At 47.6% G+C, this 12,139-nt stretch overlaps 2 protein-coding genes across 3 annotated transcripts in view; both read left to right on the forward strand.

The window, feature by feature from the left end:
• Positions 1 to 974: 974 nt before the first annotated feature.
• Positions 975 to 3,902, forward strand: LOC122372813. The gene is made up of 2 exons (XM_043350409.1): positions 975 to 2,338; positions 2,983 to 3,902. Exons 1-2 carry the CDS (start codon positions 1,782 to 1,784, stop codon positions 3,323 to 3,325), a joined length of 900 nt encoding a protein of 299 aa, XP_043206344.1. The 5' UTR covers positions 975 to 1,781; the 3' UTR covers positions 3,326 to 3,902.
• Positions 3,903 to 5,221: 1,319 nt separating this feature from the next.
• Positions 5,222 to 12,139, forward strand: part of LOC122372808 (prophage side tail fiber protein homolog StfR-like) — a 29,956-nt gene continuing 23,038 nt past the window's right edge. Inside the window, exons 1-4 of one of the 2 annotated variants that reach the window (XM_043350403.1) lie at positions 5,222 to 5,389; positions 5,978 to 6,124; positions 7,426 to 7,535; positions 9,096 to 9,206. In XM_043350403.1, the coding sequence (XP_043206338.1) occupies positions 6,060 to 6,124; positions 7,426 to 7,535; positions 9,096 to 9,206 (286 nt within the window). In that variant the 5' untranslated portion in view covers positions 5,222 to 5,389; positions 5,978 to 6,059. Of the gene's footprint in view, positions 5,390 to 5,846; positions 6,125 to 7,425; positions 7,536 to 9,095; positions 9,207 to 12,139 lie in introns of both variants that reach the window. The other variant, XM_043350402.1, reaches the window with a different exon arrangement.

Here is a 12,139-nt window from a genome sequence, read left to right on the forward strand (position 1 = left end):
CGTCCTACGATCAAGTGTCAGATTACCTCATTCTCAAAGGCTCACCCTGTATGTTATGCCTGCAAAGGTTCGTTTCGGGTTAGGTTCGTGTGGGATAAGGTTTGTAAATTGTAGAAGAGTCGTATCAGATCAGATTCTTACTCATGCCTGGTCTTGGTTCGTGGGAGATAAAGTTCGTATACAAGATGTTCTCATGCAGACGTTCGTATCAGGTACTGTTTGTACGGGATTCTGTTGTAACAGTTCCGGAGTAGGGGTAGAGGAAGCTTAGTCGACTTCTATCTCTACTCCTGACTCGTCGCGACTCCCGACTCCGAAACGCTTGACTCATGTCAACTCACCGTCCTGTGACCTCATCAACAACCTCATGCATGCGTAGCCGCTGTAAATTAGTGCAAAGCATTGCAAAAATAGCCTTCCTCAATTGCATTGCTGTATATCCCCTCGATTTTGTTTGTACCGAGAAGTGGCCGGTTATGGGCTCCCTGTTCTCCATGTGGCGTGCAGAGACCGTGGGACGGTATCCCGAGCGACCGGTCAACATGACGTGTACCGGCGAAGGGCTCAGCGCGGTGGCACACTCCGATGAGAATCCTGGAGTGAGAGGTTAACGGCAGGTAAGCAGGCGCACACCATCTACACACCTTCGTTTCCGAGCTCATGAAATTGATATAGACCCCTTCCATCAATGAATTTAACATGAAAGATGGTGATCACTTCACATTCCTTTTAACTCATCCTTTATGATTTTGAATGCAATGAAACTACGATCTTTGCCAGCCACAGTCCATAACGTTACAAAGGATACTGAAGAGACAACTGAAGTCTGCATTCGGACCAGTGTTCGCCATATGGGCCGGGCCAGTCCAATGGGCGATGGGCTGGGCTGGCCTACGGGCCGGGCTGGGCTGGGCTGGGTCCTCAAATATGAAGGATCGATGGGCTGTGGATGGGCTGGGCCAAGCACTGTAAAGTGGAGTCAGGGGTTCGCGACTGAGACAAAATCCATAACTTCATAGCGTATTACTGTGCAAGACTCAAAAACGAGTCAATAAAGTACGCAAGTAATGTGCATTGTGCACGCCGCTCGCAAAAGATTGTTAGTCTTTGCTCCCTTTGGATACCTGTATGGTGTCAATAATTTTTAATCCATTCATTTTTTGTTTGGCTGGGCTATGACGCTTTTACCATGAATGGGCTCGGCCTGGGCCGGGCTGTGGACCCATGGGCCTGGGCTGGGCTGGACTGGGCTTTTGCGGCCCGTGGCCAACACTGATTCGGACGGGAGGTTTCCTCATTAACCGGCGTTGCTTATATAAATTGATTTTTTTATTAGTTATCAGTCATGCAGCATAATCAACATCAATCAACGTGATCAATGTTGTCAACATAATCAGAGCAGTGCACTGAGCAGCTTACATTTTACCATCACCGATTGCGGCGTGAATAAACACGCATAATGCGCAAAATATAATTCAGCAAAATAAATATGCCAGTGTGACATCTGCTGTCGTTAAGGTAAGAAGGGACAAGCCGATTTTTATTGACATTACTTCATGATTGAACAATAAAAAGGCAACTATCGCTTTGGCATTTTCATTGTCTGAATATTTACAATAGACATGTCTTGGTGAACTGTTGTAGCTACACAAGAGTGAATAGCATGCCTACCTTTACTAAAAGTAAGCGCCGCAACGGTACCTACTTATCTGGTTGGCTGGGTACTGTGCAGTGCCGGCTGTTCTGCCATTCCAGGGGTTCTGGCATCTCACGTGTGGGCGATGCCGCTACCGTGTCGGCTGCTGCTTCTGCTCTGCGGCTGTCTGTGCCAGTCTCCAGCCGCCGCCAGACGGTTCGAGCTGCTCACCGACCAGGCCATCATCAACGGCTCTATGATGACGGTGGCGCCGCCGGTGACGGTGACGCAGTGCGCCGCGCTGTGCAGCAGGCTCTCCGGCTGCGGCGGCTTTAACCGCAGCCCGACCGCCGGCTGCGTGACGCTGCTCCGCGACAGCCTGCGCTTCTCGTACCGGCGCGAGGAGCCGGGCACCGTGTCCGGCACGGTGCCGGCCTTCTCGTGCCACCAGCGGCTGCTGCTGAATCGCGAGGCACCCAGCGGAGTGCAGCGGCCGTTCGGCTGGCCGGTGCCCGTCTACTGCGACCAGGAGCTGGACGGCGGCGGCTGGACGCTGCTGGTGACCGCCGCCACCGCCGGCTGGACAGACGTCCAGGTGATGGTCCGCAACGAGGAACAGCCCAGCCTCAGCGCTGACTACTCGGCGCTGCGGCGCGCCAACCGCCTGCTGAACCACGCCCGAGGCGGCGACATCTTCTACAGGTCAGTGCTCAGTGGGTGACTTTAGTACAGGTCAGCGCTTATTAGTGAGTTTCAGTACAGTTTAGTGCTCAGTTTCCGTGAAAACAATTTAACCCGAAGCCGGCGAGTAAACCGGTGCTTTGCTTGTACCCCTATCCGCAACCATTTTTACCACCCTCCCAGAGTAATGTTATGTAAGATCCCATTGCAGAATTAGTCGTGCCCGCTCTCAGCGGACATACCAGCGAACATGTCCGCTGAGAGCGGTTGCGATAATACCCTGCAATGGAACCTAACTACCCCTGAGACGTCGTTAACAATGGTTGCGGCTAGGGGTACAACGTGAGACGCCGATTTACTCGCCGGCATCGGGTTAAATTGTTTTCACTACAAATACCGGGATTTTGACGGTTCACCCTTCTTACTACACATGCGATTTCTTTCACTTGTATACCTTCTCTCTCTCTCTCTCTCTCTCTCTCTCTCTCTCTCTCTCTCTCTCTCTCTCTCTCTCTCTCTCTCTCTCTCTCTCTCTCTCTCTCTCTCTCTCTCTCTCTCTCCCTCCCTTTCTTCATCTCCCCTCTCCCTTCCTTCTCTCTTTCTCTCTCTCGTGTATTTTTGCACTAATTGTTATGATTAATTTGCACCATTGTGTGTCTGAGCAGACTGGAGGCGCAGGCTCAGACAGGCAGACGGCAGTGGGGTGGCATCTTCACCACACCGCAGCTCGAGTCCCTCATACTGCAAGGAAGTGGTCCCGGATGGAGTCTGGTCGAACAATTCGGAACATGGAATTTTAACGACCGTTCGATTGGCAACGAGGTTGCGTATATCGATCAGGAGTCCTCATTGAGCGGGATGCTCCTGAGAACCTCGAATCGTGACGAGTTCGGCACCATCGTTTCCGCTGTCGGCGCTCCACACGAAGGTCAATTCCTGCACAGTCCCTGGATCGAAGGAGAAATGCCCGACTCCGGTACTGTTCTCTACTGGGTCCGCGAAAACTAGTCGCCCTGGCTGGTAAACTGGCCACTGGCTCAGTGACTGGTTAAATAGCCGCTTTACTAGACGCGTATGCAGCTGAGGCTTCGTTGACGGTCGGAAGGCGCATTTTACCCGTGGGCCGTGGCATTTAAGCACTCAGCTCAGCGTGCATGCAAGGACCATTTAGATGGTCCTGTGACTCTCAGCTAACACCAACGTTCCAGTTACAGTTTTCCGAAGTTAAGCCGCACTGGTACAGTGAACCGTTTTTGTAAACTTAGTACAGTTTGATCTGTTGCCTGCGAGCATCGACGAATTGTTTTGTTTTTCGAATCGATGAATCGCCGGACCGCTTGTGCATGACCCGTAGCAATGAAGCTTGGTATCACCGTCTGAACATAACTGTATAGGCCATTATTTACTCAGCATCTACATGCCGTCATTATGTTCACTCAAAAACGCTGTGCATGCTATGTGGTGTTAAAATACTGAACTTTTGCTCAAACTAATTGGTGTGGAACACGTGACTATTGGTTATAAAGTAAAAAGTTAAGTTGGGAACTTTACTTTTGACGCACAATATACCGCACATAACTCGTTATTGGGGGTGATTTGTGACTCGCTTGTGAGTGTGGATCCCAACGTGGAATGGCATATTCTGAGCTTGTTTATCATCGCTCGTCTCAGCAACGTCGGTAACGGGGTAGAAGGAAGGTTATAGAACTGGTAGAAGGTTCTGATCGGGTGATCAAAGTCAAGGGTGCTGTCGATACAAAATACTGGATTTCAGACATTAAAGTTGAGTTTAACCCTCGCCGGACCTATTGGTTTTCTACATACGCGCCGGCCGAGGGGGGGGGGGGCGGGTACGACCCCCCCCTCGCCGTTTCGCCCCTGGTGGAGCTAGCGCGTCGCGGAAAAAAACGAGCGTGTGCGCCGTTACGAGACGCAGAGATTGGTACCCGATTTTAAGGTCCTAGGTCAACCGGTGACCTCTGAGGTCAGGTCAAGTGCCCCAAGGTACGGTTCAGTTTTTGGTGAATAACTTCGCAAAAAACGGCCGCAGAGCGCCGATTTTGGCAGCATCGTGTTCGTCTCGCTCAGGCGCGTCGAATGATATACTTTTTGTCCGGGTCAGGTCAACTTGGGGTGTTGACCTCAGGACAAGGTCAGGTCAGCACCCCCAGGTCACGAAGTTGGTCGAAAGAGGTCATGTCGCATATCATTCGATTCGGCAGGTCTTCCTGAGTCCATTGGTGGCTTTCCCGACTCGCTAGCTCAATTTGATCAAGAGTTATTGACGAAAAACTAATATGACCTTGATGACGTCATAAATGACGTCACGCAAGGTCAACATTGCAAAAGTGACGCATCTAACCTTGCAAGGAGTGCATAAAATCACGATTCTGTGTGCTTGAGATAGTTGGAGATCGTTCCCGGCGCCAGAATAGCAGTTTTCATTTTTCCCCATTGACTTATAATGGTGAGGTCACGAAAATGACCTGACCTCATATGACCTTTAGGAAAAATCCGAGATATACAAGTTGTGAGACTCATAATGGATACTAGATCCTGCAAGTTTCATTTCCCTGTGACATCTCCTCTGGCAGTGAGGGCGTTGCGAAGTTGCGACATCTGAAGACCGTGCAGAGGTTCACTTATGACGTCATAGGTTAGTGACCTGACCTGACCCAAAAATGCGGTTGGTGTCAAAAGATGCGGCTTGGATCAAAGGTCAGGTATGCCAAGTTTCAGCTCTCTATTTCCAGCGTGTTCGGAGCTATCGCGAAAAAACCCTATGGGGGGGCGGCACCCGCCCCCCCCCCTCGGCCGGCGAGGGTTAAACTATGCCTTTTCAACGGAAGAGAGCAGCCGCCGCCAACTGACGTTGCAGGCTCGTGGTGCAGGGCTGCAGTGGCTGATAGTGGTATCAGGGCAGGGGCGCCGGGGGTGCTGCGGCCGTCCCCGCTGCGTTCTCGAGTGCCCTATCAGTTGACTCAGTCGGCATTGGTTGCGCCGCGAGTGTCACCGCGGCGAACGCGGCGTGACGGCGACTGTCTGACCGCTGAGAGAAATACTGGGAAGGAGGTGAGTCCACTCACAGATTGGATAGGTGTGTGAGTGTGTGTGCGTCTGTATGTGTGTCTGTGTCTGTGTGTTTGTCGGTCTGGTCTCCCTGTTCGTCTGTCTGTCCGCGGTCGGTCTCTGTCTGAGTTTGTGTAGGTATGAACCTTTCCTCTCCCCTGTTTCTGTCTTTGAATTAAATTCTGTGTTACCTCATTGGACCCATGCAATGGCTGCACTTGCGCCCGTGTCTGAGTGCGTTTGCCGTTTGCGTTTGTGTCGTGTCTGTATGCGTTTGTGTTTGGTGGAGACAGACGTTGCGAGCATTGTCACGGATAAAAAAGTTAAAGCCGTTTGATTGTCATCTGTGCAGCGAGAGAAGAGCAAAGTGAGCTGCACATACATATGACAAACTCACACATGGATGCTGGGATTACAGATGCGTGTAATAATGCCAAAAGCTGATCAACGACCGTTCCAGCTGTGCGGAGCCGCTCGCTGTTCAAGAGTCACTCGCCGGCCGCCATAGACTCCGCCTGGAGTTGCTCGCTGTCCGAAATTACTCGCCGGCCGCCCCAGACCCCGTCCTGAGTTACTCGCCGGCCGCCACAGGTTCCGTCCGGAACCCTCGCTGGTCGTCACAGTCCCCCGGTCGGAGTTACTCGCCGGCCGCCACAGCACTCCGCCCGCCACCATGGTCGACCACTATGCCGTCCTGGAGGTCTCCAAAACGGCCACCACCGAAGAAATCAGGAGCTCGTAAGTCCGATGACCGATGTCGTTAGGTAATTTATAATGGGGAATGTGGGATGGACACGCCGAATTTCGATTTTTATTGCACGCTCAAAGCCCACGAACGCTCAGAGTGTTTGGACGAATGCGAACACTATATTCTAAAATATTATTGAGAACTTCATGCATGTTACCTGTTATTACTTGTTATTACCTGTTATTACCTGATTCATTACTTTCATGCGACATTAGCCATTTTCACGACGGCCGTCTGGTACACATTTGGTGCACATCTGGTGCAGATCTGGTCAAATTAGGTTCAGTGTGTCTCTGAGTAGCTATCAGCTAGTTTTTCACTAATTGCTTATATGCCTGCTTTGCCGTATTATCAGAGAGTATCATCGATTAAAACACTAAAATAAATTCATAAAATAACGATATTTGCTGTAATAGAGATTAGGTGCAGATCGGGTCAAATTAGTGCACTTGCCGGATAGCCCGTCGTGAAAACGGCTTTTATGTATAGCCAGAATGCATGGTGTAATTTTTGTAGGTAACAAGAAGAAAAAAAAACGCGGGTACGTGTTCTTATTTCTCTATCAGTAACACAGATTTTGCAAATTATCTAAAACCGTTTGTAGCATGTCTTGTTGAACATATTTTTTCACATATGCTGTATGAGCTCCGCCGTCAAGCTTCGTTTGTACCCGAAGGTCACGTAAATTGACCTGACTGCAAAAAACAGATGACCGACGGTGACGTGACTTGTGATTTAACCTGTAAATCTGTAAATTTCTTTGATGATTCCTGAGCTTTCGAACGATGTTTGCCTATTGTTGTTATGGTTCAGGAACACGGCTGAATGGGAGTGGTCCCGAGATGTAATAGCACGTTCTGCCCACACTACTCTTTCTGAATGGGTCGCAACAGCGCGGCTAAAACATGGGATCTTAAAGTTTTTCTTTCAAATTTTATCTTATTCAGCACTCATGACCCAACGCCTGTGGCGCCCGTGGAATAGCCCTTCGTGACATTTTTGAACATTCATGTTTATAACACGCCACTTTAAGACTATTATTGCCATAAGCCGCTTATTATTGCAACTTTTACCGGGAAAAGTCCTGAATTCATCATTCCCCCGATTAGCAAGGCACGCTACAAAACAATTACATAAAACAAATGGGTTTCTTGACGAGGCATTCTGCAGTCAAGTATATACAAACACTTAATAATACAGTATGGCTGACGTCGTCGCGGAGTGCCACCAGGCACGAGCTTTTCGAACACGGGAGCTGAGACTCACCTACAGACCGTGCTGTTTTTGACAGGTTCCGCCGCCTGGCCAGGAAATGGCACCCGGACAGGAACCCCAACAACCGGGAGGAGGCGTCCAAAAAGTTTCGCCAGCTCTCCGAGTCTTACGAAGTTCTCTCCAAAGGTCAGTGTCTGCGCAGAGTGATGGCGTTTCCTCCATGATCTGACACAAGCACAGTCGTAGACTCGAGAAAATGAATGACCTCTCGTTGAATGACGTGCACCTAGCTTGATGCCTTGGCTTTCAGTAATTTATGGATTCATCAACCCTCGCATGTGTGCGGCGTTTGCCAGCTTCTAATGTGTAGGGGGGGGGGGGTCGGTTGGACCCCCCCTTGCCGTTTGGCCCCTGATCGAGCTAGAGCTTCGCGGAAAAAACGAGCGTGTTGCCCGCGACGAGAGGAAGCCGATGATACCCAATTTTAAGGTCCTAGGTCATTGGTTGACCTTCCAGGTCAGGTCAATGACCCAAAGTCGGGAAAATCGGGACCTGTTAGAAAGTCGTAAAGTGTGGCTGCTAAGGGGTTTTTCGGGGTGCTGATCACGAATATCGTGTTAGTTTTGATCACAGATGATGTCTTGAAGCATTTAGACCAGGTCGGGTCAGGTCAGGTCAGGTCAACCAGTAGGCGTCGTGATGGGTATTCGTAGTACGTGTCAACCGCCTCTAACAGCTTCGTAACATGTTGCGAAGTCACCAAAACTACTTCGTAAATGTTCAAATGGTTGCTAAATTCGAATTCAGCTCCAAAAACTAGCCTAGAAACATGTAAAATTCGAAAAAATGACCCGAGGTCACCCGAGGTCACCAAAGGTCAATGACCTGACCTGACCTTCAGGTGACCTTGACACACACGGGAGTAACATCAAATCACATGTTTGAACGTTTGAAACCACGAAAAGCTTGCAAACACGCGGCTAGTGCGAGCCGACATACGCGAAATCGCGATTCCGGCCAAACATGGTCTCGGAAAAGAGGTCACAGGTCAAAGGTCATTTGGGTCAGGGTCATGAAATTTTCAGGGTAGGTGTAAAATTGATCAATGCGAGGGTACTGAAAGTTTCGTCGCGATCGGCCGCTTTTTACGCGAGTTATTCGCGAAAAACCATGGGGGGGGTCCATCCGACCCCCCCCCTACACATGCGAGGGTTAAAATACAGAAACAAGTTTGATATTGGCGATCCGAAACATTAAGCGACACTTCTTGCATTGCAACGCTGCACGATATTTTCACTGGAATTCGAACACTGAGACGTTGCACGATGTTTACACTGAGATACCAACCAAAATTCGAAACGGGTCATATTGTGTATTTTTTCAGTTCATGAAAATTTTTATTTTGTCTGGACCTGTATACTGTGTGTGTCTTAGTCCGTTTCACGCAGGCTGAAGAAGAAAAAAGAAGTCTTCCGAAAGCTCTTGATCAATAGGAAGCTGGTGTTTCAGACCCCTTAATCCGCGCCCCACTAGCGGGGGGGGGGGGCTCTACAAAAGTCAAAACCTCCCCCCAGTATTTCTGCAATATCTTCTAAACCGCCCTATACGATGAATACCAAACTTTCAGTACCATCGGCTCCATCAATTTGACATGTCAATATAAAAATTTCCTAGCTGCCACAGCATATCATACCCGCCTTGACACCCGCCAAAGCGGCTAACCTGCCCTCAATTGGCTGCCCTCAGGCGAGAAGCGTCGAAACTACGATCGTGTCCAAGACCTGACAGGCGGCAGCGGGCTCGCTGAGAGCGTGCGAGTCGTTCTTGGTGACGGTCTAGGGGGAAGTGAGATGCCTGGTAAGCAGTTGCGAAACATTTTACTATTATAATCACTATTTTGCATATCGCGGTATTAAAAATATAATTACATGAGACTGTAAAGTCATATTTAAACCCAGGAATGGTAATAAATCGTTTAGCGGACTGACTGGGTGGAAAGAAGCTATTTTAGCCCTGTACAGGGTGTAACGAAATTATCCGGACATCTATTTTTTCGCCATATCTGCTCGCACAGTTTCTTCTTTAATGTGAGAAGCTGGAAAATCAGATGAATGCATACCTCTGGTATCTGCTCTCAACTCAGCAGTGACCTGACCTTGCGAAATGACTCTTGCTCTGAGTAAGAGTCGAGTCGCCGACGGGTTCATTTGATAGTTTTCGTTTAAAGGTAGTGTGCCACCTTTGAAAGATTTCCCATTTTATTTTTCCTAGGATAAGAAGCTTCTGTTTTTACCTAATATCGCAAAAAAAAAAATCAAAAATGGGCCTGGAATAGTGCCTTTTTCGCCTAAAAGTTTATCGGTTTTTAGATATGTATAACAACTGTAGTGGGCTCACCTGCAAACAGGCGTCGGGCAACAATCGCGAATGCGGCGCACTTGTGACAATAAGCAAAGGTCATTATAGTGTTACGACCATACGACGTACGGGAATGAGTTATCAGCTGTCTAATCGTAGACAACACAATGTCGAGCCTTAAACTGTAAGCCCGTATTGGTATTGTTTCTTTTATTTGGCTGTCGAACATTATTTATGGTTTGAAATATGATTTTATGTAAAATAATTGATATGAAAAAGCCGTCTTATAAGTTATGACCCCATTTCACCACACGCAAGTGGCAGAAATGACAATGATCAGCTGACGCATTTTTCTTGGCCGAAGTCAGAGCGCGCGGCCCGACGCACCACGCGTATTTGGAAATTCCGACCTCGACGAGCATCAGAAGCCAACTAACAGGCGTGTTCGAAACCGCAGGAGCTGATGATGAACGGGTTTATCGAAACTTGATTGGATGAGCGCAGAGGTCCAAAAATGTGACAACCTGCATGCCGGGGTAGGGGACAAAAAGCAATATGACATCGACCCCAATGGGACAAAACAAGGCAACAAATCCATACCCAGATACTTCAAAACCACGTCTGTTTACTATCTTGCTATCTTGAATGCAGATAGATTGATTTCTTCAAGGTTTTTGCTTGCTGGGAGAACTACGCTAGGCAAGGTTCTTTTGGGAAGAGACCAATAAAAGCCTTCATTATTTCCGTTACCGGTCAGGTAAAGTTAAAGGTTTACTGCTTCCAACGAAACTTCCTTTTTAGCGCTACCATATTTGTCCCACGGTCAACAACTGGAATCGTTTTGAGTGTCCCTTGGGGACACTTTGGGACATATTCTGATTGAAGCCTTTTTGAGGCAATAGAAGTCAAATTTAACTTTGATTTTTTAAATGTCATTTTTTAGGCTATTTTTTGTGACAAAAACAATGAACAATGAATTTATTAAAAATTCAGCTGGAAGCGATTCACTTATCAATTTCGCTATTTATAGTGCACGAAATTATGTGGGCGTAGCTAAAAATAGTTTGTAGCTGGATTAATATTAGTTGTGATATTTGAGGTCGGCAAAATACTAATATTTGAAAAAACAAATCCAAAACCAATGACTTTTTCATCTCTACATCGGGGCCGCCCGGGCAGCTCGGTTTCTTGGCGCGCGGTGGTCTTGGTCGCATGTTAGGACTCGTCGGAGGACTTTCGCCAGATTGTGGATGCATATTTTTGATATTTTTGTGTGCATTTTGCGGTTCGACTGAAAAGTTTTTGTAGATTTGTTTAGCAGACTTGCTGAGGGACTCCCAGTTTATCTAGTCACCAGTGTGTTTAATTTTTAAAAGGTCACAGCCTTTCCCTTTTTGCTGCTGTGGCAATTAACATGGTGCAACCTTCAAGAGAGAAGGTGAAGTGTGGGCTGCTTCTTGCTGATGGCCGCCCCTGCAAGTTCAATGGGCAGCAGAGACATTATTCAAGACACCTGATGTCCCAGCATCCTGGAGAACAGCCAAAGATAATAACACCACTGACTCAGTGGCTTGGAGCATCTCGCATGGTAAGTGTGGCAATTTGATAAAGTTGACTTTAATGTTCAAGTGTATCCTATTTGTAGACATCTCTAGGTAAAACGACCATGTTTGTGTGTTGTATAATGTCTTGCATTTTTGTGGAAAATCAATATTTCAATGTTTCTGAAAAATTTGACTCGTATTCCAAATCAATCCAAAATGCCTCTTACAAGTAATACAGCCTGTTTGGGCATGTCCTTATTTCAAGTGTACTCTGTTCAAAAACTACCTATATCACAGTCACTACTCACTAGTCAGTACTGGATAATTTTCCTGAATCCCTTGTCCGCTTTGTCCAATCCGTTCTCTATCTTTCCTCCCTCTCTCTCTCTCTCTCCCTCTGTTTCTGGTATCCATGCATACCTATTAATAAGGTAATCAGTATCAATTCATTTTGCTGTAATTTGTATTGATCTGTCCACCTGTCTTGGCAGCAGTATTTATTTACTTGTCTATTTCTGGTGATGTGATGAGTGACCCATCACATGCAACTTCAATCTAGATTTTTGAGAAATGACCCTGATGACTTTTTGCTTTCAATGTGCTTTCACTGTCTTTATTTTGAATGTTCATGCAAAGGGCTGGTTGGCTTTGGATCCTGTTCTGTCTCAGTTTGACATTATTAACTATATTCTAAATAAAACTCAAACTGCTTAGCAGGCTCATTGAATTGTTCTGCTTTGCAACATTTTCTGTTGCCTTAATAGCAATACCATTGCAGCGTCCCCTTTGTTTGGTGCAGGCTTAAAGCTGCACCTTATCAGTTGCAATAGCTTTGTCATGATCAATGAGTGAGGGCCAATGCACTGGACCCACACTCATGATGAAAAT

This window comes from Amphibalanus amphitrite, unplaced genomic scaffold, assembly GCF_019059575.1.
Source record: "Amphibalanus amphitrite isolate SeventyFive unplaced genomic scaffold, NRLGWU_Aamphi_draft 001403F_arrow, whole genome shotgun sequence".
Taxonomy (NCBI): Eukaryota; Metazoa; Arthropoda; class Thecostraca; order Balanomorpha; family Balanidae; genus Amphibalanus; species Amphibalanus amphitrite.